Here is a 27,569-nt window from a genome sequence, read left to right on the forward strand (position 1 = left end):
GCTATCACTCGCTGAGTATACAGTACCAAAGGTGTGGCGGGAAACGTACCGATTCTCCTAACAAGGACTTCAGCAATGCTACAGGTTCAACATACCACTGTATACTGTTTCGTATATAAGTACCTTTGATGTATACAACTTAGAAACACAGCACCTCGTCGAGACAAATGTTCTGCCAAAATGTGTGTCGGAATATGGTCAAGTCCATTTCAACGACAGAATAATGAACTAAAGCGTGGAAAGATAAGTGCATGCACGATGCCAAGACGCAGCTCAATGTCCTCGAAGTCCAACGAAAATATACCCGAAGAAGAGAGCGGCAGGGTGACGTCAGATGACGAGGTCGGTCGTGTTTCCCCGTCTGTGCTCACAAAGCACCTCTTCGAATGGGGTTCAATGCCGGGTAGTGCTTTCACAGGCCTTGTGCTCTGCCTTCGTGAATATGCAAATTGTTTAATGTGAACGCATTTGATGGGAAGTGTCTACAGAAGGACTGAAAATATACAGAAAGTAATTCAGATTTTTTTTTTTAAAAAGCTTAAAAGATATACAAATTATAAACATACATTGATATAAAAACATTAGTGCAAAGTTGTAGAAAAACAAAGATCAGCATCAAAAAAATTACAAAAATGTGTAATAACACTGTGCTTGCGCCTAAAGCAAAGGTGAGGAGCTCATCCTGCCATTTGCCTCGGGTAACTCCATCATGTCCGTACCTTCCCTCAGTCCGTCCGCCTGCCTGCCTGCCTTTTATTACTTGTACCCTCTGGATCTGACTAGTACCTCTGACCCTGTGGAGCAAAGTCTCAGGTTCCTGAGTTATGACAACGTTGTAAAGAACGAGTTGAATCGGGGCCTTGCCCAGGTGTCACACCTGTCAGTGAGGACCGAGTTGCCTGGCGTGACCTACGAGTGGCTCGCAGTGCTGAATGCCCAGACCAGCGGTAAAAACCCCCTTGGAAGATGCAGGGGGTCTGTTAGAGCGCTACATCAGGCTTTCATACAAACTACTGTAGGTTTTTTTTGACGTGTAAGATCGAGGTTCCTACAGTCTCGAAAAGCAACGGTGGAATTTCATTTTCTTTGCAAATTTTGGTTATCACTTAATTCACCATCTTCTATGATTTTCTTTTTTTTTTTTTTTTTTTCTAAATTCATATTTCATTCTGTTGCTGTTGGGTAAAAATCTTCAGGCGCGGTGAACTTCAGTTGAAGGATGACACGATCCTTGAAGCTACTTTCACGCGAAGCTGTGACGCCCATGATAAGAAAAAGTTTTTCGCCCCACGACGGCAACCTTGCCCACCTGAGCCTAAAAGTCCTTTGTGCTGTCCTTCAATATAACCCTCAAGCGGGCAGCTGTCTTCACCAGGGGATACCTTCAGTGAAAGAGACTCCGCTGCTACCTCTCTTCCCTGCCAGTCCCCAGGTTATTTTTTGCCCCCAAGTCACAGGGGAGCCGGACTGGGTGAGGTTTCTCCATCAGAGGGTGCGGGGGCCTCCGCGTTAGCGCGTACTCACGGGGAAGTTCAAGCTCCTGAGTTTGTTCAGCCGTAGATTCCGTCTGGCAGTGTCTGAGCTGGTTTTCACGGAGACGTTTGATTCTTTTAGCTTAATCACGTGGAGGAGATCACTCTGCTGTTTACAGGTAGTTGTGTGGATATGGTATTTTATTGCGATAGCGACTGGGAATGAAATTTCCGATTGTGCTGCAGTGCGTGTGGGCAACATGTGCTCTTAACTTGTTCGCCCACTGTTCATTGTCGGTAACAAGTGTTCCTCCCACTACAGCAATCACACATGAACCTTTAAACTCACTTGGAATTCTGCTCATTTTAGAAGAGAGGGGAGTTGATAAAGGAAATAAACCCAATCCGTCACTTCCTTGGAATGTCGTCAGCTGTGTGTGTATGAGTGTATTTGTGCAAAATATGTATGGAGGGGCACATAAGGCTTCTGAGAGTCAGTAGCAAGAGGCTGGATCTAGTTCTTGGACTGGGGTGGAAGAATGGCAAACTATGGCAGCGACCAGTCTTGTTGTTTTGTTTTTGTTTTTTGTTTTTAGAGTGAAGCCATCACTGCCAGTGTGTTTTTCTGGACCCTTCCCTGTCCTCCAGCAGCTCAACAGTTGGCGTCTGAGCTGGGGTGGGGTTGGGAGTGGAGTGGCAGGACGGCTGTAGAGGCAGCGTGGCTGTGGAGGACGACACCGGCATGTCCAGGCTCTCCATGGAGTCGGAGAGGGCTCGGTTAGTCTCGTGTTGGGGACAGAGCACGTAGCGGTTGGGGCGGTGGACCTCCACTGTGGTCACAGAGTCCAGGCCCTTTAGGCAGAGAGGGGACGGCCCCCCAATGGGGTCACGGCCACCGACGGCACCGAGCTCCATGGAGGACTCGTCCATATTGACATACAGGATCTCGTCTGGGTCCTGGGCGTCCGGCAGATCCTCAAGGGCTTTTTCCAGCTCGCAGCACAGGGACTCAAACGATGGCCGATCCTTCGGGCTCAGCAGCCAGCAGGAGAACATCAGGGCGTAGCTGGAGAGGACGAAGAAATGTAAATTGTATTTTTCATGTTTGCACATTGGTGAAGCGTGTGACAAACAGTAACACTTCATTCTACAGGTCTCGTAGTTTTTCGTATGGAATTTCTTTGGACGTTTCCGCCGATGTAATTTGCCGCTAACTTTGGTGAGACACTGCTCCTTTGGCACACTTCCAATTAATTATTTACAATTAATATGTATCATAGCTTAGTCTTTTACTTTTTCTGATCATAAACAAATATGTACTTACAAAAAATTTTTCTATGAAATTCCTCTTACATATCTACAAATCTCTTCTACTCTCGACTTTATCATGGTTCTGCAAACTCAAATAAATTAGTGGGAACTTGCGAGTTTCAGAATTTTTCCCCCCATTATCCCTGTAATTAACACAAAATTATATATTAATTTCTCTGGAGTTTCCCAGGACATTATTAATTAATAATAATTACTAAAAATACCAGAATTTTTTGTCTCAAGCTTAGTACCAGGAAGTGTGCCAGCTTTCCAAATTGGGTATATCTATATCCTGGTACAAAATGGTTAATTAAGAGTGTGTTTATCAAAGAATCTTCAAGAAACAGGGAAAAAATTCAAAGCATCGACTGTGCCTCTTGAACAGCGGAGAAACTGGAACTGTTTTTAGCCTCTAGCCTTGATTGCTTTATGGAAAAAAAGTTTTTTTCTAATCAGGAGGGAAAAGATTTCAAAGTACTTCATCATTAGCTGGGCGGGTTTTGTGAGGAATGTGCAGCGGGGGAGCCGACACTCACATGCTGTCCAGACAGTCTGGAGGCTGTTTGAGACGGTTTCCCTGTCTCAAGTAATCATAAATCTCGCTGTTTTCGACCCCGGGGTACGGCGTCTGGCCACGCGTGGCGATCTCCCACATGGTGACTCCAAACGACCACTGAGAGAGAGAGAGAGAGAGAGACGCAGAGATAGGGGAAGGGTTACGGGGTTGAGGAGTTTTGAATTCCTGTAGGTCTCACACACTTTGACACACACTACTCAAACACGAATCTGCTCCTGTCAAACACTGGCCGTGGAAGTAACACAGCCACGTTTTGTCCAGGCTTTCTCACCAGTCATCCTACTTCATACACAAGTTACTAAAGAATGCACCATAATTTTTAATGCTAACATTGTATGACCACGCTTTCACGTGTATGGAAATCAGGGCCCCTCAAACTTTAAAGTATATGCAGTGACATTACCGGCTGTTACCGTTAATATCTGTCACAGATGTTGCTAATAACTGTGACTAATGACTAATGACTACTGTATTTTCTACTTAAAATTGAATACGTGTAGCTCAATATCCATTAACACTCATTGGGGCCATTTATCAGAGAGAGAAATAGAACAGTCAGTATTTCCGCACTGAGTAAAACAAACATTAGATTCAAATTCTTCAGTTTCTGTAACCTGTGAGGACATTGCATTGACTTACATTCATATCCTGAAGGTTCACACTAAACTCTACCTCGATAGCGACGTGCCCAAATCTGGACCTTCCCTTCCCTTTAACGTGACAGTGACCTTAAAGCAATAGCAACCCGTAATCTATTAATGGTTATAAAACCCCGGCAGACGTCGACAGTGGCAGTAAAGGGTTTGTACAGTACTTTTGTTCCTTGGTAGAGAACTGTTCCTATAAATACCAGTTTTGACAGTGAGGAAAAAACAAAAAACAAAAAAACCATTCATAAAAACTTCTCAAACCGTTCCTGGAGCATAATTTATCTCTCCGCTCTCAATCCGTACGCTCAGTCAGACAGTAGAGAGGCGGATTTGAATGCAGGAGTGCTCTAGGAAGCCTCTGTTGAGGTTATGATACTGGTTCCAGTGTCATTTCAAGTCTTTTGATACCTAAAAGACAGATTTTGGGTGGGGGGGTATCGCTTTCCCGTAGTGCAATTCTAATCAAAAGCCTTAACCCCAATAAGCAAGTCTCAACCCTAAAACATAGCGCTACACTTTTGGGGGCCACGGTTGTTGGATCCCCCACCATTTGTGCTGGCAGAAATTAGAGACGCACAGGACGTAAACTCACCACGTCACTCTTGGTGGTGTAGACACGGTCAGCCAAGCTTTCGATGGCGATCCATTTGACAGGCATCTTTGAGATCCGCCCCTGCCTGTAGTAGTCTCCGTTGTAGATCTTCTTGGAGAGGCCGAAGTCGGCCACACACACATTCATATTCTCATTAAGCCTGAGGCAGAGAGAGTGAGCGTTACAGTGCTGTATGTTTGGAAAAGCGGCTTTCATGCTTTGGTGGAAATACATTTACGCAAGTACTGCACATAAGATGCTTTACATTTATTTGACAGCTATAGTTATTTTACAGGTTAAGCTTTTACAAACAAAACATAAACATAACAAAATATGATGCGATGTATTTTAGTTTTTCAATTTTTTCTCTTTGTGCCATGCTTCTCCTGCATCATATTAGCCTTTTATTCTTTTGGGCTTCCTCTCTCCCAAATGTTGCTTTGCAGTCTTTCGGTCTACTTTTAGTTCTTTTTAAAGATTTTCTTCAACATTGCGTCCAGGGCAAAAAAAAAAAAAGGGGGAAAAAAGGAAGAGCAAGTGAGAACACATACAGGAACCGAGAGAGTGAAAAACGGAAGCAGAGATTGTGCTTACATGCAGTTGCGAGCAGCGAGGTCCCTGTGGATGAAGTTCTTGCTGCTGAGGTACTCCATCCCTCGGGCAATATCAGTCATAAACTTCACCAGCATTTGAGACGGGAGGTACTGCAGGAAAATCACAGAGCGAGAGCAGTTTCAATCACACGTCCACCACAGCTGATGTTTATTTTCCGCGCAGCAGAGGGCACCAGAACTCGTCTCTTTAAGGGCCTGTGATCAGTTTGAACTGAGTGCTCCCTGCTCCAGATACTAACGGCCTCCCCCTTTGGGGAGAATAGGGTTCAGCACCACTGTGTCTTTCGAATGTTTGCTGAGCTCAGGGATGTTTCGACTTTCTGTAGAAATCTTGTTTTGATTAGGCTTGTGATCCTCAACCTGGCTCTTCAGGGACTTATTGCGTACAGCAGTCGTCGGTTCCAAAAGACTTCATCCATTAATAAGTAAAACGGGGGAGAGCAACGGCAGACTCATATCTGGTGTTTTTCGTGATCTCAGAATGTACATGCTGCCAATAAGGTGTGGGTGGGGACCCAGTTACTTCATATCTACGCTCAACTTTGGATCCCGTTTTGCTGACAGACACTCATGTGAACTTATAAACCCTGAACCCATTAAGCTGTTGAACTGTGTGGGACTGTGTGTGTGTGTGTGTTGCATATGCGTGTGAGTGCCTGTGTGTGCCTGACTGGGTGCTTTCACTGTTGGCGATCAGACTAACCACAGGACAGTCTCCTAGCCTTGAGTATAGCAGATAGCTGTGCAGGTCTCCGTGTTTCATGTAGGGCAGGATGACCACGGGGGAGGGGTAACCTTCACTCTCCACAGTCTGCAGACACACACCTGCAAAAACACCTCGGCTCAGTGTTGTACACATAGACTGCATACGTGTTCAGTACATTCATGAATTATGAAAATAGTTACGGTTTAATTTCCCCAGGTTTTGAGAGAGAGCGGTCTTGAGGACTTCTTCCTCCACCCCAAAGACATCTAGTCTAGCTCCATTTCCACTCAATAATCAACAGAAAATGCAGGAAATCTGAACTGTTTCTTTGGTAAAAAGCAGCTCCAATGAAAACTGCTCTGAGGATACTTAGGATACTTGGACAGTGTTCTTATGAAGACAAACTGCTCTTTAATTTTTAATCTTAGAAGTCTTCACCCCCCAGTGTTTCTATCTAAAAACCTGGGCAAAGAAACCCATGACTAAGGGGTAAATGAGAAACCCTTCGTGTGCCAAGCAGCGTACCGTAAGTCCTGACTCACCTAGAAGCCTCATTACGTTGGGGTGGTCAAACTCCTTCATGCAGGCAGCCTCCCGGAGAAAATCTTCCATCTCTGAACGGGTACAGATGGCAACTGGAGAGGAGAAGGTTCGCAGGTGAGACGGTGTGGGTTTTGTTTTTGTACGGCCAGGCGGGTAACACATAGCACTATCACCGCCTGGTTTGCGAGGCTGCCAGGGTAAGAAATAAACTTTTATTTCAGAGGGTGTCTTCGCTCCTGGATTTATTAAACCATGAATTAACACATGGTAGCAGCTTTTACCACTAAGTTTGTTTTAACTTGTTCGCCACAGTTTGAAACTGCTGGTGGTGCTGTTTTTTTTTTTTTTCCCATTTCTTAGTCCCCTCCAAAATTCATCTTTTCCCTTCAACTTTGGAGCTTTTATACAATTGTCTTTACTTTGGCAATACAGTGTATTTGGGGTCAACTTTTCCTTCTGCCAATGTTTTTTACAAGCTGAGTCTTTGTCCGTTTTCTGATCAAAAACTGAGATTTTCGCCCCCAACACTAATTTTTGACCCGGGGGACTGTCTATCAAATGGCCTGTGTTCCCGACATGAAGGGAGTCATTGTGCGGATTGCTGAGTACTTCTGCTCCCTACTCACTCTTCATAGTCTTGACAGCAACTTTGAGAACAGACTCCTCCTGAGTCAGCAGCCCTTCCATCACCGAGCCAAACTCCCCTGAAGAAAGAAATTAAAACACAAACAAACACCCAGTTCAGATGCAATTTTAGCCGCAGCAACAATAAATGTCTTATTCAGCAGTGAAGAGTGGTGGCTTTCCTGACCCTGCAGTGAACAGGCCTGTACGGATATCACAGTGCAAACTGTTACACTATACCACAGGGTCAAAACATATCAGTGTCAATGGAAATTACTGGAGATAAGTGGAAAACAAGCTTTGTTGCTCTGGCAGCATAAGTGCTGATATAAAAGGGTAGTACACAAGTGCCTTTTTCACCCCGCTGTTTCTCAGGCACTCGCTGTAAAAATACTCTACATATTAACAACCGGGCTGTCCTGGTGAAAACGAGACTTACACACGGTTAAAAAAACTAAACTGAACTGAACAAAGCAAAGCAGCACCTTCTCCCAGGGTCTTCCCCAGGGTTAGTTTATGTCTGTCCACCATGACGTCTTGGAGTTTCTGCTTCAGCTCATCGCTGATGCCCAGGCTGTTCACTGAGGAGGAAAAAATAAGGAATTTTAATGGTGCTGGGAGCTCACAGCGCTTTATTGGACAACACAGAAAAGAGAGGAAAAACAGCCAGACTGTACCAAGCAGCCCCCCTTGCTTTTGCAAAACCACATGCGCGACACTAACCCAAAAATAAAGTATTAATAAACGCCGCCAGACTTAAATAACTATGAAAATAAGACTATAACTGAACTAAACCAATTCTGTCTACTTGTAAAACTCACAAAAAGGGCATTAAATCCTTTCAGTTAAGTTGTATTCCTGTAATAAATATTTGAGATCTATTGTCATACACAAAACCATTGTTCTAAATGTCTATAAATATATCTTAAAAAATGGCCCATTCATTTCCACAATACTGGAACTAGAGTTTACCATTAATCAAATTTTTTTTTATCACAACTAAGTAGTTTAAATAAATATACCCCGAGCTGAAACTAACAAACCCAGACAACTAAAACTTAAGTGCGGTTGAAATGAGAATCAAAAACTGTACAAAAAGGAAAAGTAATAAAAAATAAAATAAAATCGCAAACTTCACTGAAGTGTAATCCGCTATCCAGACAGAATCTGATATGGAGCCTCCTTGTCCTCTCAGACCATTTTTTCAGGTGTGGGACACATGACCACGTGATACTGCAGGGACCGGGTCGGGGCGAGAAGACGAGGTCGGAGGACTTACGCTGGTTTGAACATTTCTGAGTGCTTTCGACCAGCTGGCTGTCACCGCGGTGAACGGTGGGTGAGCGGACCGCGCTCCAGGCGTTAGCTCTGCTTTCACATCTGGGCCGGGGGATGACAAGGCAACGGCACGCTCAGAGATACCCCTCCAGCTGCCGCTACACTATCTATCTGCTGTCTCTGTCGCACAACAATGTGCTCAGTCCACAGGCATGTTCCAACACATGCTGGCGTGACCAGCTATGAGCCAGTTCATGCAATAACCGGAGCCCCGGAGACTTGGCCAAAGTTTCTGGTCAACATCAGCATCGGAAATCCAGCCAAAATCCCTCCCTTCTGACCCTTCCTTTATTCTCCAATGTGCTCTCCACCATTCACTCAGAGTACACATTATCTCCTTATCTCCGCATCTCTTTCTCTTGGCTCCTCTCATTTTACCCACCGAATCCTTTTTTTTTTTTCCCCTGCAGTCTTGCCTTTCCTCTCGCCTCTCTGTGGCTTTGGCAAGCTGAGACTTGAGATCTACTCAAATATTGTGCGTGCACCAGGGACAATGTGCGGGCTTGAATGTGACCCAGCTGTGTGAAATCTGAGTCTGCGCGCTGTGTTTACGGGTACCTATCTCTCTCTGTAATCACGAGGACTCGCGGCGGCTGCTGTTGATAGCATGCAAACCCCTGCTCTGTACTCCGCCAGTATGAGTTTGTCGCTACACCTGGATGAGGCTTGGAAACACCCACTTTACTCCTCAAAGGTGAACTTACCCCCTCACTCCGGCCGGAGCAGGTGTGTAACACCTCGTTTGTTGTTACAGGCTGCTTAAGTTTGTAATCTCAAGTCAATCGTTCCCTGATGTAACTAGTCCTCCACCCCTCTCATATGCTCTTATCTTGAAGTTTCACCTTCCTTCTTCCTTTACTTTTTCAGTCAAATGCAGCCGAGTCAAGTTCATTCCGCCGTTCCCGCCCGATTGCACAGGGAATGACTTCATGAACGGATTTACCGCACATCTAATCAATAATGTTATAAAAAGATTGCATTTAATAGCATAAGGGGCACAGTGTTGTTGCGGGGTATGTCAGCTGACTGAACACTCAACAGCTGTTTTCACAGCTGCGGGGAAGGAATTAACCCTTACTTGTCCGCCTTCCTGCCTTCGAACAACCAAACAAGCCAGAGACCTGATTCGCGTCTCGAAATGGCGGAGAATAGCTGACATCGTGAGTCCTGACAGCCGGAGATTTCTCTCCGCTGAACCGGTGGATCCAGTCCTATGCTACTATGCTACTTTTTAGTCTTGTTATCTATCCCGCCGACAGAGGCAGGTTTGGGCATGCCATTCACAGTATCTCTTACGGCTGTAGGGACAGTCGGGATGGAAATATAAAGTGTCATGGGGCAGAGGGAGGAACTCACATGTTGCTTCTGTAGTCCTGCGGCTGTAGGTGCGGCGAGCCCGGTACCTGACCACCAGCTCTCCGCTCTCCATCATGGGTTCGAACGCCTCTCTGTACATGCACACGATGACAAACAGAGCGAAACGCAATTAGGGGTCAGTCCAGCAGATTTGTTAACACAGCTGAAAGTATGGCATTGCTCCACAATTCGCGAGAATCGCTGGTGGTCGTTTGAAACAGATGTCTTCCGCTCCCTCCAAATGCCTCAGAATGCATGCAAAAGTGGCTCAGCTAGACCGAGGAAGTGAAGAAAAGAACAACAACTTTTCGGTTTGGCACGGCTAGCGAGTCCCTCCCTTCCACCCACGAGGAGCGCCAAGAGCCTACGCACCCAAAGCGCGTCTCCTTGCGCCGCAGCTTGGCCACGTAAACAGCCATGAGCACGGCTATGGACACGGCGCCGGCAATGGCCATCACCACGTACCACCAGTGCCAGGAAAAGGCCGGGGGCGACGACGGACCTGGGGGAAGGGGTGCGGACAGAGACAGAAGAGAGTTCAGTAATGCAGGTCCTTTTCACGCGACGTGACAACTTAACCCGTGCTACTTATTGATGTATTTAGTTCTCCGGGCCAGATAACTTATTACTGCTTCATGTCACTTTGGGGGTGCGCTCCAGGATCTATTAGAGATGCTGTGTAATATGACGGTAAATAGATGCCGATTTGTACAATTACAATGTTCAGTTCTTTTTTTTTTATTTCTATTGTTCTTACATGTGGAAGTGCTTGACACAATCCCCTCACATCAGTCCTTCTAAATATTTATTCTATTGCTAAATATATTCCCCTTTTTTTTTTTTCAAATTCTCAAAACATGCACTTTGCCTGAGTTCTTTCTGTCTTTCAACTTTTCCTCCCATTCACACTCAACCTCCCCCGACTTTCCCTGCCATTCTTTTTTTCTTTTTTTTTTATCTGCCATTCTTGTTGTTTGAATTGTCTGTCTGGCTCTATCAGACTAAGCAAACAGAGATGCTACACTGTTCCTGCCTGTTATAAATATTTATGATGCGTCTCCTCATTCATCCCCCACACCCCTCTTCCCCTTTCCTGTCTCTCTTAAGATCCTCTCTTCTCCTTTTTCTCTTCTTTCCTTTTTTTTCTTAAATTTGCAGGAAGGAACTATCATGGAGGAGCCCAGTGACAGATAATGAGAAAGAGAAGTCCTGCGGTAAAAAGAAAAAACACCATGAGCTCACTTCCACTTCCACTGTGTCATTATGTGCCACTCAGAGAGGTCACGGAAGAGTGTGCTGATGGGTTTGCGTGCACAAAGCCGGTCATTACTCACCTCTAAATTCTCCCGTTTCTGTGGGAATAAAAAAAAAAGAAGCAGAGCCTATGTCAATATTTTGACTTTAGGGGGGAGAAAAAAAACCATCCTTTGTTTTGTAAAACCTAACATAACTCATACTCATGCTTGCAGAAATGATATATAATAACTTCTGACACCTTCTTGTAAAAATTGATTGGGATTAATATGAAATTCCCCCGATGAAAAGTTTTGCTCACAAAATGACAGCAGTCTTGAAAGTTCCTCAAAAAATGGAATCTGAAAGAATCTATTTCACCAATCATTCGAGTGACGTCTACTCTTTTACGATTTAAACCTTAAAAAATTATATTATTTTAGTCGTATATTGCATATTAGTGGTTATGACTTTCCACTCACCAGGAGAAATAGGCGTCAGAGTCTGTGTGGGGGTCCACGGTCCTTGCCCCCCCCCTGTATAGGCACACACTCGAAAGGACACATTGGACAAAGGGACAGACACATTGATCGAGAGCTCAGTGTCCAATCCGGTATCCACAATCAACTGTCAACAAAAGAAAAGAGGGAGACTGTCAGTATCGAGCAGATCCCCTTCCGGTCTGTCAGTGTCTGACGGTGTGTGTGTTCGTGACTGACCTGCTGGGAGGCAGGCGTGCTGTACTCCACCATGTAGCCCTGCAGTTCTCCGTTCAGCTTCCCCGGGGGCCCCTCCCACTCCATCAGCACCTTCGTTCCATTTAGCACCGCGGTCACGTTAACAGGTGGGTGTTCTGGCACTGGTACACGAAACAACAACAACAGGGCGTGAAGGCGTTTCGCTGCTCACACAGTTACATTTTTACACGTGCAGCTGTCGTGAGGCTAGGCAGGCGTGTGGCTCAGGGTGTCGCCGTGGTGTACGTGACAGAGAGACTTTGGCCATTGAGGCCACAGTTGCAACACTGCCAATTCCTCAATCATACCCAGAGGCCAGTGGGCCGGGAGTCATCCAGGCGTGTGTTGTTTTGACAGCCTGGAGCCTCCAGGGTGTGGATAACTACAACAGCTGGAAGGAGAGGATGTCAGAGAATGTGGAGAATTCAGCTTTATTAGAACAAAGAAGGCAGGCTAAGGGCACCACAGACAGGGGCGAGTAGGTGACTTCAGAAGCCAGTGTGCGCTCTCTGTGTCAGCACGGTCGGACGAACTCAGAGGGACGCATGCTGAGGCCTGTGCGTCCCTCCTTCATGCTGTCCATCCCTATTTCTGCTTTGTTCTCTCTCGTCTGCCCCTTTCTATTCTGGCTCTCTGGAGCAGAGAGCGAAAAAAGGCTGCTGGCAACAGAAACACCCAGTGGAGAGAAAACCCCAGCTGAATAACATGCTGGAAATACTGTGAGGAATTTGTGAATGTGTGTGTGTGTGTGTGTGTGTGTGTGTGTGTGTGTGTGTGTGTGTGTGTGTGTGTGTGTGCGTGTGCGTGTGTGTGTGTGTGCGTGCGCGTGGGATCGATGCTCTGGATAGCACAGACATCGAAGAACCTTTTTTTGCAAGGAGAGGACAGTGCTTATTTCCTTTGTTGGAGTTTGAGCTAAGGCTCTCTTTGTCTTTGCTTCTCGCTCTGTCTGCAGGCCTACAAAGTCACACAAACTAGCTGGAGACCCACACACACCCATGCTAACACACACACACACATACAGCAACTCAGTGTGAGTTTGGGAAGCATGGCCCAGCCTATGGATGATGTTATCAGGAAGCGTTTGGCGGGTGATTGTTTCCACATGTGGTCCCGGTTCTGCAGCCAGCAGCAACAAAAACAACCTCCAAGTCAAGTTCGTTCCAGCACTCCGTCTCCACCTATGCTCCGTCATCTGTCGGTCTCTCTCTGCCTCCTTCTCCACCTCTTTGTGAACTACCAACTCTCTTGTTCTCTCTTCTCCTCCCCCCTTCATCTCTTTCTCTCTCCCCGTCTCCCATCCAACATGATTCCATCTCCTTCTCTCCATGTTTTCCTCTCCCTCGCTGCCCTCCCCGTGGTAATGCCTCTCTGTTTTTTTGTCATGGAGCTGTGAGTTCAAGTGGACAGTTGACGTAAAACTTTGTGGAGGCAAAAAAAAAAAAAAAAACTGTTTCACTTGGAATAAACCCCAGTGGCATGATTTTGGGAGTTTTCTAAAGGAAAACCACGATGTGTGCTGGTGTTGTTTTTCTGAAATGCAGAAGAAAAATTGCCTCATGTTCCTTTGTTGTCCACGTGACAGCAATCCTGGCCTGGCAATAGGATGAGAAACAAACACGGCTGAGGCACAATTAGTTCACAACAGCAAAGGTTAACATCTGTATCCGTGACAGACTACTGTTTCACATTCTGTTGCGTGCTGCTATTGAAGGAGCTGTGTCAGATAGCCGTGCTCGGGAGCAAATGAAACATTGTTCGGAGGCCGGGCTGCTACTCTGTGTCTCTTTCCGTGCGCTTCCGCTCCTCCGCTCGCTCTGGTTAGCGTCCGCGTGGGTCAACACGTGGATGGAAAAGGGTCATCCTTTAGCCAAAAAACCGACTCATAACCCTGGGATCCGGAGTCTGTCCTCCATTAAAGAAAACAAACTCAGCACCACACAGGAAACATGTCTCCCAGATCAGTCGGAGCGCAAATGTTAGTGTCATCAAAAATGTCACAACTTGTAAGGACATCCACCACGCTGCAATTGTTATGGCGAAAAGATTTGTCTGTCTGTAACAAATGGAGTTGTGCTATGACTGTCGTTGCATTTTTGCTGGCAGTAGTATTTTATAGAATTCGATGCGACGCATGCGAGCGTCTTGTGCCAAGGCGTCATGCGTCACCTCCAACAGGGTGGTGGGTTTGTAGCTCTGGATTCGTCCCGGTGTCACTTGAAGGGTACAGACAGATGTGTAGAGGGAATCAGGAGTCCCTTAGTTGCCCTTTTAGCGTCACAAACTATGTAATTGGTGTAACTGCACAATAACACTTGTCTTGTAAGTGTTTTATAACCCCATCAAGAGTTGTTAAACCCAGTCTTAGTTCATTCACTTTGTTTTTTGTTTTGGAAAGGTGCATTTCTGGAGCTATTTTAGGAAGCAAAGGGAAAAGGCATTTACTGAATGGATCTGTAAAACATAATCTCATTGCAGCTTTAGGATTAGGAAGGTGACATGGGTCGTCTCACTTCCTCTCCCACCGACCGAGCCCTCCCCCGTCTTTCTGTTCTCTCGTCCTCCGGGGAAAATAGTGGGCTTTGGGAAAATAGCAAAATTAGTGTTTTCCCAAAGCGCCCCCTTCCCCCGTTTCCCTGCTCTTCCATCCATCCCTTGCTTCTACTCCCAACCCTTTTTTTTTTTTCCCACAGTGCCTAGCTGTGTGCTCTGGAAAGAGAAATCACAGGTCATTTGAGGTCAAACAAGGGGGGAATATGAGAGATGAAGGAATTAAGTTGAAAGACTGGATTCAGAAAAAAACCTGCTCAGCTTGTTTGGAGATGGGGGAAATAAATTCCTCAGTAAAGTTTGTAGGATTTGAGGAAGGACAAGACAATTGCAACAAAAGGAGAGCAAGTAAGCCCGATCCACTTGAGAGAAATGGAGGATGGATGTGAGAACAAAACAAAAGAGCTGGCAGGAGATGGAGGTGACTCTGTCATGAACTGAAAAATTAAAGAACTGGGGCGGAGACAGAGGAGCAACAAATGGGGACATCTGTGCCAGGATTACACATGTAAGAGTTAGCGCAGCGCATATTTGCACAATTTATTAATGAGAAACAAATGGAGCAGAAAGAGACTAAGAGAAGACTTCTCGAGAAGAGAGCCCTATCGGAGTTGTGTCACTGAAAACCACAAAGAAAGATGTGGAAAATATGGCTGAGCTGGGCGCAGTCTACCTCTCCCCTTCCCTCACTTGTTCCATTCGGCCTTCAACGCTTCCTGGACTATATTTGACCGCCAGCTGAATCTTATCTTCTGCTTTTTTCATACTCTGACTCAGAAGGACAAGTGTAGAGAAGAGAGAGCTGTCACAGCAAGAATAACAAAATATTGTCCAAGGGGAAATGATATAATTTGACACGACAGGATTTTTTCAGTGAAACGAAACAAAGACTGATATAACTTGTTAAATGAAGAACTTAAACTTGAACATCCTGACGTGAGAATTTCAAAACCACTCTGTGTCCTCCTCCATTACAGTGGAAACTGAGCGCTACTTCTCCCTTTTTCTTTTCATGCGAAATGTTTTGCTGAGGAGTTTTCAGATTATAAGCAGCTTCCATTATGGAAAGCCCCCATCATCCCTCCTGTGGCATATCTCTCCTCTTAGTATACGCTGTTTCCATTCCTCTTCATCCAGGGATAGAGACAGCATGAGCTGGCATGGAAAATCCCACCTCAGTTCAAACTCAAACACACCAGCCTAGCACTGCAGTCTGGAGAGATCGCTGCGATCCTAACTGAAGCCTTTCAGGGGAATTTAACGTCCCCCCTCCCCCCTCTCGCTTTCCCGATCTCCACCCACTCTGTCTCTTCAATGCCAGCCTGCCTTCTACCTAGTTTACATTTGGAGCTGGGTTTGCAGAGGTACAGTGACTTGTGTCTGGTATTCTTCATAAACACAGACTAGGTTAAAGGGGCAGTGCACAGTAACTTGATTCTCGGACTCCTTGCTATCATACACTATGTTCCCAGTCTTGACTCACTTAGAATAAATCTGGAAAGCAGTCAACGGACTTAAATCCAAAAACAAGCTCAAAAAATGTGTCCGGGGGCAAAAATGCTTTTCGGGGAGTAAGACTAATCATGAGTATCCCTTCAGGCATTTCACCTTCTTCCATTGAGATATCTATCTCTCAGTTTACTGAAATGAACTGCTGTCCCCTGAGGGGCCACTGTGGGCGCTTATGACAGCTTGAATTCGATGCAAGATAGAAAACAATCACGCAGACAACCCAAAGCGGAAGAGATCGTCAGAACACAACTCTCACACACACACACACAGACACACACACACACACAGCCATCACCTAATTCCTTAGCAAAAATAGTTAATATCAAATCCGTCGACCTGTGACTTGAGTTAGACTTCAGTCACAATTCTGACCTGGTAAAATCCCGGAAAACTAAAAAATTAGTAAGGAAGTATCAGCCAGGCCTTGTAAAGCTATAATCTTTAATATTCCATCATTAGGCCTTCACATTACCTTAGCTATGTAGACAAAACAAAACAAAACAGATCTTTGAAAGGCAAAGTGTTCAAATGCTGTATCATTTTAACTGTCAGTTTTCAGGCAGCTGGAAAAGTTGCAACTTGCCTATGAAGACTTTTGTCAAGACTTGGACTTGCCTTGGGCACTTGAGGCCTCATTTGAGACTTTGACAAACCCTGAGACTCGACTAGAACTTGGCCCTCAGTGAATACTACTCTGTAAGGCTGGGTATTTTTAGCAGCAATAAAACACAGCTGACTGTTAATCGTACCAACTGGGCGTTGATGTGCAAAGGTTCAATGTAAATGTATGACTTCACTAAAATAATCCTTGGTACAGCCCAGAACACCCTGAAAAGGAGTTCGTTGTGCCTGCTAGCCGGTGCGTAGCATTTGCTACGTACTGGCTACAGCACACAGCAGTCGTGGGAGGAGACTTGGACTCGAGCCTCAGTCAGTAGATATTACAGCCTTAACCTCGACTCGCTTCGGAGGAAGCGATACCACAAGCAAGGGATCCCGGCTCAAAACAAACACCTCCTCAATCAGAAGGCCCTCACCTCCTTCTTTGGTGCGCAGCTCCACCCAGGGCGACCAGTCAGACGGGCCCTGACTGCTGTGACAGGCCACTCTGACAGTATAGAGGCTGTGGGGCTCCAGGTCCCCGATGAGGTGGGTGGCTGGTGGGATGTTCACATTCTGGTTGTGGATAATCTTATCTGGGCCTGCTGTGAAGGACTCTCCGGCGTGTTTGGCCTGGAACATTGAGATAACACACTTTAATTTGCTACATCCTCCACATGCTTTTATCGGGGGTTTCAGATTGTGTTGTCTGATTTGGTGGGTAAATGTGTTTTATTGCTTTATGGCACAAACAGGAAGACAGGAAGCTGTTCTTTCAGGGCAAATGGGGCTCAAGCCAAAGTTTTTTGTCAGTGGCGGACAGGGAAAGAACTGAAGAACTGACGGAGTAAATCGCTTTCAACATGTTCATAAAATTAAATAAAGCCAAAAACACAAAACCAAAACTTGAACCATACAAATACAAAAAAATGCTGAGCAACGGCAAAGAGCGACCACATGTGATTGCTGTGATAGAAAGCAACTGGATTCAAATGGGAAATGTGGTCTTAATCAACACTATTAGTACCACCCTCTTGAGGTAGTCGCTACTAATTATCAATGTCATAAAATAATGGGTTAAAGTTATTTGAGAATATTTGTGAATACTGAAAATCAACATTTGATGAAATAGCTGGTCTGACAGACTAATCTAAGACAGTTTATTTTTTAATATCTAGCTCAACTTGTGTTACTTCGACTTTTATTTATGTTACAGCTTTTAAATAATCAAACGTGATTTAAGTTTATAGGACAGAGTTTGATAACTCATGATGCACATGGCGAAACTAGAAAAAACTGTTTCTTTAATCAGAAACATTTTCTTGAGCTGTTTTTCTAGTAATGGTTATGAGGTATTGTAGAAGAAAAGACAGGAGGTTGGAGTCTGTGCATAATGTTGGCGGGGGGGGGGTCATTAAGTGTTAATTGTCAAAAACGTTGTAAAGTCTGTTTCACTGCCGCTGTTGAATGTGACCCAGGCTCAGCAAGGTGCAATGAAAGCAGAACTCATTAACCAAAACTCACAGCCAGAAACCTGCTGTCTCTGCAAAACCTCGGTGGTAAACACGTTTAAAGAGGAACACAAGGCAGAAAAATCCTTCACTGCAGCAATCTCAAAACCACATTAAGGTTTCTGGTCTGGACCATTGTTCTCTGCTGCATTATCAGGTAGTTCCTGCAGGCTGCAAGCCGCAGTTCACGGGGTGAGCTTTACAGTTAGAGCTGAAAATGTATAAATAATGGGAAAATTAGATGAGCAGGTGTGTGTGTATGAGCAGGTGCTGTTATGCACCGCTTTGACAATACCTTTAAAAACAACAGGGGCATTAGGATTTCACACAAGAGGCTGGGTGGGAAATATTTCCTCATGGCGTAGGTTAGGTGGTGTGATGTCAAGGAATATTAAGTTGTATGAATGAGGAGCATATGAATGCCTGTGTGTGTGTGTGTGTGTGTGTGTGTGTGTGTGTGTGTGTGTGTGTGTGCGTGTGTCAGAGAGCGAAGAGAGAGACAGAGAGAGTCTATCCTGACTCGATGAATCACCGTTCAGCCTGTAAACAAGTGTGTTAAATCTAATTGTACAGCTCAGCCCTGAGTCACACTTCAGCCTGCATTCCCCCTGCATGGCTCAGACCCACAATACCTGCTGTCACTGCCTCTTCCTGTTTTCTTTAACTGACTTTCTCTTTTTCTTTCTTTTTTTCTTTCTGCCGTGGAGCACAGTAATATCTTTCTGCTCTCTACATTGTAGCCCTTTTCATGATTCCCTTCCTCACACAAAGGGCCGTTAAATTCAGATTTTTGCCCCGTTCTGCTGAGGCCGGCCCCTCGTCTTGTTCCCCTGTGCGGGTGAGGGGGTGAGGGAGGGCTGAGGGGAGGGGTGGGGGACATGAACAGCAAGAGGTATGAGGGGCAGCTTTATTAGAACCAGACGTTTAGGGGTGGTGCTGCACGGCCTCCTTCTCAAGGAGAAAATGTTCCTCCTCTCAGCTACGAGCTGTAATGGCCACAGAGTAGCATAGTGGCAGAGAGGCACTGACGGAGAGAGAGAGGGAGAGGGAGTGGTGCTACACAAGACTGGTCCAGGAGGCCACTTTCCCAGAGTGAAACCTGATCCACTGGTACACAAGTAAAGCAGGGAGAGGTAGAGGATGAGTCAAGAAAACAAAAGAAAAGCAAGCTCTCTTTTCTTTAAAGTTAGGCTTGGAAAGGGTAAGACCGGTTTGAAGAGTACCACAAGTAGAGAGTGAGCGATGAGTTTACATAACATGCAGGTCAAACAGTTGCAGGGATTTTTTTTCCAGGCTAGTTTTCTCCCCGCCACTCGTGGTATTCTCCTCTCCCATTTGACTCATGCCGTCTCACCTGAACAGAGCAACGGATGATGGGGTAGTTGCCTCCAAAACCAGGCTCCCACGCTAAATGGAGACTGGTCTGAGTGATCTCCACAGCTCTCAGATTCCGAGGCTGTGATGGGAGAACTAAAGACAAGAAAGAAAGACACGAAAAAAGAGCGAATAAATAAAGGTGTAACAACAAGGACTTATGCGTTCAACAATCAAAGTGTGACACCAACCCGTGATGGTACCAGATCCGGACGTGGCCACACCTTTGCGGTTATGAGCTTCACAAGAGAAGGTGCTGGTCCTGTTCAAACCTGGACGGAAGAGCGAAATACCATGCGTGTGTGAATCGGGAACAAATGAGGTCTTTTGAAATCAAGAATCCTTGCTCAGCATGCTGAGTTGGATATAACATTGATGGGAGAGATTGTGTGAAAGCTCAAACTGAAGTGAGAACAGTGCGAGGGTAATAGTTTCCATAAGGTAACGTGATCTCTCTGTCAACAGTTTATGATTAGCTGCGAGGCTGGTGCGAGGGTACATTTCGGAGAGAATAAAAATCATTTCTGAAGGTCTAGCTCAAACTCTTAGAATCTCCTTTTTTTTATGAGAGACAAATTAAAACAGGTCTTGCAGGAGTGACACCAAAGCCTAACGACAATCAGAGTCAAGCATCTTTCCACGTCATCTCGTCAAAATCAGACCAGCCGTTGTGGGGATTTTCAGAGAACCCTCCCTCCAACGCTTACTCCTTGTTAGAATCGCTGCCAGTGTGTCAGATTTATCACAACCAATTTAAAACCTTTGACTTTTGATTATAGCTCCGTGTCAGGCAAATACTATATATATGTAACTTTTGAATGTTAGAACTCTGCGTAATCCCGTTTTACAAAACGCTGAACATTTTTTGCCGTCTCGCGTCTGAGAACAAAGAGAGTGGTCCTGTGGAGGTCCAGGTGTAAAAGGCCGAGCTGCTGCCTTCACGAGGCTGGGGCTCCTCTGAAGGGGGGCGAAACACCGTGACACATACTGACACTCAACAGAGAATGAGCCCTCTCACAAAGTGACTCACAGCGTGCTCACACACTCGAGCCATTCCACAAGACAACACAGGCTCACACACACACACACACACACACCGAAACATGTGACAGTCAAGTTTTATCACTGTTATCTAACACCCCAACATTGTCCATCGGCCGCAAACACAGAATTACGCAGTGTGTTGCCCTGCACTGACGGCACCATGCCTCCATTGTCTTGCGGCCCGGAAAAAGAACAGGGGGTACGATCCTCGCCGGGTGAAGCAGAGGGGTTGTGAGAGAGGAAAAGCGGGGAGGGTGGGGCGAGGGGATGATCGCTGCCTGTGTGGGTGAATGAACTGCTCATCAGGCCATCTCGAGATTGCGCCACTCTGCCTTCTTTATTCTTCCTTCCCCATGGGCGGACTGCGACACCACGTTCCCCCTGACTAGCTGAAAGTGTCGGTCGACGCTCATGAGCGTCACAGTATCGAACCAACACTGTTCCTGTCAGCTGGGAATGACAGAAGTACAGTCCTGGTGCTTCCTTCGCTGGCTGACGTGCGCAATCCAGTCAGAATGTATTGGGACTGTGACTTACTGTGCTTTTTCTTAGTTTCCTTCGTGTACTCCAGCTTGTTGGATTTAAGTCTTTAAGACTTTATTTTCATTGTTGATTAAGCTGCTCATTTTCTGATTTATTTAATAAACATTTAGCCTGTAAAATGTCACCAAGTAGTGAAAAATACCCATCACAAATCCTAGGATGTTATGTTTTCAAATTGTTAGCTTTCAACACTGCATAATGTAAAGATATTCAGTTGCAAAGATACTAAACAGAGAATGAATCAGAGCCGCCAATTAGACGAGAAACAGGAACCAGTGAATGTTTCCGCTTTTTTTTGTGATGAATAACACTTCAGCACTTATTTGACCTGAAACGAAACAATGAGGTTAAAAGTGCTGACCTTAGTGAGACAGTGATCCTAAACATACAGCCAAAATGGATTTTAGGCCTACAAAGCAAGAATATGAACTGCTACATGAGGACTTTTCCGTATGTTTGCGTTAGCTTGTTCAGTTGCTTTCTGCGCTGAAACCGGTGGCCTAGCATCAAAAGGGGCTTCGGTTCCTACACTGGCCATCAGATGTGGATGGAAACGAGGGTACGAGGACATGTGTTGCCCTTGATTCCTGGCTGGTTCGTGCCATTTCACTTTATGAGCCCATTGAGGGATTATTTGTGTTTGACTAGGTTTGGACCTGTGGTCTGCCAGAGCAGCTGTCCATTCCAGAGATGTGAGTGTAGGTTACCGTCAAAACGGTGGCTGGCCGGCATCAGGCAGCCTACTCTGATGACTCAAACCAGGTCCTTCAACCGGCCACTGCCGCCCGCTCCTGCTGCCCTCAGTCTGACTCAGTCTGCTCTGTCCGTCCTCCTACTACTGGACTTAACACAGGCCAGCTATCTGGCAAGCAGCTGTGGTTTGCATTCAGGCGTTAACAGAGCCCTCCTCCTTTTTATATTCCTCTCTTTTATCTCTCTATGTCCTCTGCCCATCTATTTTCCTTCCCCCAATAGTCCATCTTGGGCCTGCTGCTCTGCGTTTACCCATCAACCACCCAGCCGCAAGGCATGTCCTCAATGGATCCACTGGCCCTTTGCCAGCCAGCCTGCTCTCTCTGGGGAGCGTGGTTATTTGGTGGTTTTGTTTAAACCATGAAGGGGGGGGGGGGATCTGGAAGTCTTTGAAACTATAGAAGATAGTTGCTGTGTAGCTTTTGAAGGAGTAAATTATGATCAACCGAAATGGATTCAAAGAAAACCAAGGATTTTTAAATTGTCTTGTTTACAGTCATTTAAAAGCTTTGCTACTTGGGTCACAAACTGAAAGCAACTCCTGACATGCGTGATGTAGTTCTGAAACAGGTAGTCGATTGTAAGGTTCCAGCTTTTCAAAGTGAGGAGTTGCTGTTTTTTTGTATTTTATCTAAATGTAAACTGAATACGTCTGTGTTTTGGACTGCTGGTCAGAAAAAACAAACAATTTGATGACTTCCCCTTGAACTCTTTTTCTGTTTGTTTGTTTTTTTGGTATTTTCTTCCCATTTTACAGACTAAACCATTAACAATTGCTTCCCAGACTTATTTACTGATCACCGAGTATCGGGCCGTAGCAGTTCAAAGTGAGTACGTTATAATGAGTCTAACTACGCTGCCGAAATGTGGTGTTGAGTGCCGAGGGAATGGAGTGATAGATGATACCTGTGAGGTTGAGTGTGGAGGGTGACAGGGCCACCGGGTCCGCCAGGGAGTTGAGAGGAGCACCGTCCTGCAGCCAGATGACCCGGACTGGCTCTGGAGGTCCGTGGGCCACACAGCTCAGGCTCAGGGATACGTTGGCCACTACAGACATGTGCTGGGGCTCCACGGAGAAATGAGGAAGGCCTGGGAGAGAAGAAGCCGAATCAGACCCTCGACTGTTTTAACAATCCGAATGAAACAGACCGTGGCGCTCAGATGAAGCTGGCTCGTCTTTTTTAGCTGTATTTTTGTACGTCAGGGAGCTGGAGATGAACTCACCCTCCAGCTGAATGCTGCCCTCCTCAGACAAAATCCGGTGGCTCTCCGATAGAACAGCACATCGATAGGCGCCCATGTCGGGAAGCTGGACCTTCTCAATACTGCAATGTCCACAGAAGGGTGTGATTTGACAGGTTTCATGGGGATCAAGCAATGACAAAACCCAACTGACAAAATCCGGCAGATAGAGGCAGGAGGATGCACAGGCCCTGATTATTTTCCTTCCAGATTTTGCCGTCCGATCATACCTGGACTTAATACATTAAGCTAAAGCAGTAGACCCACGTGGGATTTTGGCTGGGTTATATCATTTGCTAGATGACAGGATAAGGTGGAGTAACAGTAAATAGTAAAGTAAAATAATTAGGCCAGTTGTGGCTGCCTCACAACAGGTCAACGTTTATCATCAAATCCCTCACATCTGCTTGACAAAAGCAGCTACAAGGTGTCGCAGACAAAACGGCCGCTTACCTCAGCGTGCTCATGATCGTCCAGCTGTTGCTGCCGGTATGAACCTGGAACTGGTTGGTGTCTGCGTACTGAAGTGGCGCGCCATCTCTCAGCCAGAGCACATCGGGGGGGTCCTCTTCCTCGCCCCCCGTGCCCTTCAGGGCGCAGTGCATCGTGACAGGTTTGCCCAGCGAAGAGATGACAGCGGCGGGACTCCGCTCAAACTCCAAGTCTTTGATTGAGAGAGGGAAGAAGCAGGAGTACGGGTTCGTTTGGGTGTCACACCTCACATATATTACACATTTACTACATGGTTACGTTTTTCACATCCAAAAAACTAAAGCCTTATCTTACAACAACAAGCTTTCCCGCTGCCACGCTTTTTAACACTTTCACACACTTTCGTACCGTGTAAAAATGGAATGTGACAATGGAAATCAAGTACACATTATTCGCAATATCATGCAATCTATCAAATGTCAGGAAACAAATACCCATCACAGGTTTGCACGGCTCAAGGTGACATTTTCAGACCGTTTGTTTTATCCACACAACAGTCCAAGACCAAAAGATCTTCAATCAATAGTGAGACAAAACACAGAAAAGCAGCAGCTCCTGACATTTGAGAAGCTGCATCCAGCAATGTCTGGTTTAATGAATGGCCCAAACATGTAATTGATTACCCAAATTGTTGTTGACTTATCAACTAATTAACTATTCTTTTCACCTCTAAAAGCTTCATTTGGCTGGGTGCCCCCCCTGATAAATAGGCCCATGTATGCTGGGGTGGCTCGATCTATGATATATATGATAGATGTGATAACACCACTACACCGGCTATTCGGTGAGTGTGGTTATCCTGTGTCCCTGACTGATAGAGGGATTGCCCTGGGAAGGACAGAGCTGATACCGGGACAAAGGGTCCTTGTCGGAGGACGGCTGCTCCGACAATGTCAGAGCACAGACAGCTCAACACAAACACCGAACATGTTCCGGGTTTCTCTCTCTCTCTCTCAAACGGCAATGATAGGCCTGCAGGTTGTCTGCCAAGTTGCGAATCTGTTCAGCATCCAAAAAAATGGGGGGGGGCCATCATAAATATGATGATTCCAAACTTCTCTGGCAGATTCTGGCTTTTCTTACTTTTAAGACATTCAACAGGTTTGAGAGGCATTCCAGATGATGCTGAGGGCGAGGCACGCATGCTGTTTGAAAGCTAAAAGCCTTGATCTTTGTTGAAACGAAAAGCTGGCAGGGACACATACATTCGATGGGCATAGATCTCTCCTCCTAGACTCCTTTTCTTTCTTCCAAGGCGTCAAATAAAAATGCTAAGCATCCAAGGAGCTGGCCATGGCTGGGTACAAGTACTCCTGCACTGGATAAAGTGCATGGAAAGATGAAATACTTTGAGAACGTTGCAACTTGGCTCGAGTTCTCGAGTTTTAAGGACGAGAATAAATCACACTTGTTTCAGGGAGTGACGCCCGTAAAGATTTTCTCAAGCTTGTCGACCCGCCCTCCTGGTGTATTTCATGGCCAACCTTCAACCTTTGACCCCTTCGCTGCGACCGCAGAGGACTCCGCTGCGTCTTATCTCACACAAACACACGAAAACGCACATCTCTCTTTCAGCTGCCCAAAACTGACCTGTAAAGTGAAAAGCGCTTATTGGCGGCGCTTGTTTTACTCATGTGCGGAACACGCCCCTCGATTCTTTAAATGTACATGTGATCCACACACACACACACACACACACAAATCCCAGCATTCAAAAAGCTTGTTCTGGGAGAGTGCAATAAATGGAGGGGCCTGCTGAGCCTCTGCTTCGCCGCCTCTCAGTCTCTGTGTGCTTTTTGGCGTTAAAAGTCATTCCTCCCTTTATTTTTAAGCTTGGCTGAGCCTTTTCAAGAATCCCTGACTTGTTTTTTTTTTTTTTGTCAGTGCCATATTGAACAAAAACAGCCTCACTTCCTTTCTCTTTCTCACAGTGCTGCATTCTTATAATAATAAGCTTGTGAACCTTTTATGAGAAAGCAGAGGTAGGCAGTGAGAGCAGGCCAAACTGGTCAAACCGTGCCTGTGTGTGTGTGTGTGTCCTCTCTGCACTGATTCATTTGTGCTTATCTCCTCCCTTTTGTCCCCTAAATTCCCTCGAGGTCCCACACTTTCTTTTTTTTTTCAGTATCTGTCTCTTTCCACCGTGTCTCTACTCCTACCCTCTCTCGTGGAAGAAGCTCAGATGTTAAATGTCAGTGGACATGCACATACCAAAAATACCCGACACAGTCTGAGCATTTATCCTCCCCTCACTCCCTCCTTTATCTTTCTGGCTTTTTTAACACTACGTAATTCAGCCCCTCCATTCACTGCTGCGCCTTTGCCCTTTTCTCATTTAGCCTCCTTTTCACGCCATTCTTTGGACTCAGCGTTACACATTTTGCCACCTCCCCTCCCAACTCTTTCTCCTCCACTCTTGACCCCCTTCCCCGTCCATCATTTCGCTGCCCGACTCTGAGTCAGACCGGCCAGCTCTGACTCACAAACCGAAGTTCTCGGTCCCCCGAACCCCTCCTCATCCCCTAACTCCTGGGCCCCAGCCATACCTACATCCAAACAGGAACTGAGACATCAGGAAAAATTCTCCTTTGAAACCATCAGTCTGAGCCTATAAATCACAGCAGCGTCTGGTAATCTCTGTCCCTCCCGGTCATACATCTACTGAGGGCAGAGCTAGAGCTCTCGGAGAGACAGCCTGACCATAATGGTCAAAACACATGAGCTGACAGGTGGAGGCCCCCGAAGGGACTCCATGTTTTCATCCACCGGCTGCAGTAGCTGAGGGGTTCTAAAACTGTAACGGCCGAGTTGACTTTCCAAACACACAAGGACTCTCTGAATGGTGGCTAAGCAGAGTTTCCCACACTTGTGGCCCTGATGTAAAACGACCTGGTATGTAGACAGTTTTCTAAAGGAGTCAGCCTCTCTGGTTTCCACCTTACAGTAGACCCCAGATTTCTCTTTTGCTCCCCTGTATACGCTCGTGAAGTGATATTCTCGTGACATTCTCTCGCTCCCCATCAGAATTGGTTTCCCTGACTGGAATACATGGCTCAGAGCTCAACAGTATTCTGAAAATACCACGACCGGTTGGACGAGTTCTCAAGGAAGAGTGGGACAAAAAAAAAATAATAAAATAAAAAATGTGGAAGGCTTGTAGCTAAACCTGATCTGAAAACATGACCGTCCTAATAGCTTTTGTTGCCAGTCAAGGGAAACAGGTCTCCTGAACAGACATTTCCCTGCTGTCACTGACTCAACATCAGCAGAATTTCGATTCCAAGTACTAAAATCCTCAGCCTGATTGAACCAATAAAACCGATCCTTTATTTGTTTTCTTTGATCAGCTTGTTTTAAAAGGCTTTTCTTTTCTTTCTTTCTTTTTTTTTTACGAGTGTAATGAATTCCTTCATGTTGGCCAGATGTTGACGGCAGATGCAGCTGCGGTCGCGCTCCCCACCCCAGAGCAAATTGATGTAACGAGTAAGAGGCAGAAAGCTGACCGAGCTAATTACCCATTACGATGTTTTCCTCGCACTAACGCTGACAAAACAACGGTCACGCTGGCCGAGGAGCCGCGGCTGCCCGGTGCCGATCGAACCTTACCTGTCAGCGTACCGGCGGCCGCCGGCCTCCACGCGGCCAAAATGACGGCGCAAATCACAAGTGACCATTTGGACCCACTCATGGTTCGTCCTGAAACGAGATCACCTCCGAAAACGAGCTTCATCTGGGGAACGTGGCTGGACTCCATCACCGCATCTCAGCAGGTCAGAGATGCAAAAGGTTTGCGCTGGAATGAAAAAAAAAAAAAAAAAGTTTTGCTCCGACTCCGCGGATGAGACGTTTCAGTTCCCTTTTTGAGGACACAGACTGTGGAAACAAACAAAAAAGAAAGTCTCGTTCTTTCCCCCTGATGCTGTTGTTTTGGTGGATCCCGCTGCGGAGTAGAGTACCGGCCACCGAACTTTTAGTCTCCCGGAAAGCGCACGGCAAAATCCGCTCCAGGCTCTTGGGCCGCCGATGAATTTGTCCAGAGCCGAGTCTATTTCTAGAAACCGAGGGAGTATTTTTAAACCAGCGTTTCCTGCAGCCCGGCGTTCAAAGTCTCTCCCCTGCCCACCGGTTCCCTCAGACTCCCTCAGACATTCCCCTGGCTTTTTCTTCTCCCCGTCTTCCCCCCTTCAAACAGGAC

The 27,569-nt window shown here is 46.1% G+C and overlaps 1 protein-coding gene across 1 annotated transcript; it reads right to left on the reverse strand.

Moving 5' to 3' along the window:
- Nucleotides 1-1,142: 1,142 nt before the first annotated feature.
- On the reverse strand, nucleotides 1,143-27,128 carry LOC120791693 (tyrosine-protein kinase receptor UFO). The gene is made up of 20 exons (XM_040130263.1): nucleotides 26,981-27,128; nucleotides 23,336-23,546; nucleotides 22,865-22,965; nucleotides 22,547-22,729; nucleotides 19,492-19,572; nucleotides 19,281-19,396; nucleotides 16,853-17,048; nucleotides 11,736-11,875; nucleotides 11,499-11,643; nucleotides 11,118-11,135; nucleotides 10,156-10,285; nucleotides 9,784-9,875; nucleotides 7,575-7,670; nucleotides 7,092-7,169; nucleotides 6,465-6,557; nucleotides 5,920-6,041; nucleotides 5,197-5,306; nucleotides 4,603-4,762; nucleotides 3,320-3,456; nucleotides 1,143-2,538 (listed from the first exon to the last, which is right to left on the reverse strand). Exons 1-20 carry the CDS (start codon nucleotides 27,126-27,128, stop codon nucleotides 2,079-2,081), a joined length of 2,817 nt encoding a protein of 938 aa, XP_039986197.1. The 3' UTR covers nucleotides 1,143-2,078.
- Nucleotides 27,129-27,569: the final 441 nt, after the last annotated feature.

Source organism: Xiphias gladius, chromosome 7, assembly GCF_016859285.1.
Source record: "Xiphias gladius isolate SHS-SW01 ecotype Sanya breed wild chromosome 7, ASM1685928v1, whole genome shotgun sequence".
Classification (NCBI taxonomy): Eukaryota; Metazoa; Chordata; class Actinopteri; order Istiophoriformes; family Xiphiidae; genus Xiphias; species Xiphias gladius.

Bases quoted from the DNA above. Each gene is read 5' to 3' on its own strand.
- LOC120791693 (XM_040130263.1), bottom strand. From the start codon at position 27,128: ATGGAGTCCAGCCACGTTCCCCAGATGAAGCTCGTTTTCGGAGGTGAT. The intron at 22,966-23,335 runs GTAAGCGGCCGT...TGGACATTGCAG, and splicing joins ACGATCATGAGCACGCTGAG to TATTGAGAAGGTCCAGCTTC. The intron at 2,539-3,319 runs GTGAGTGTCGGC...CGTCCTCTCCAG, and splicing joins CCAGACTGTCTGGACAGCAT to CTACGCCCTGATGTTCTCCT.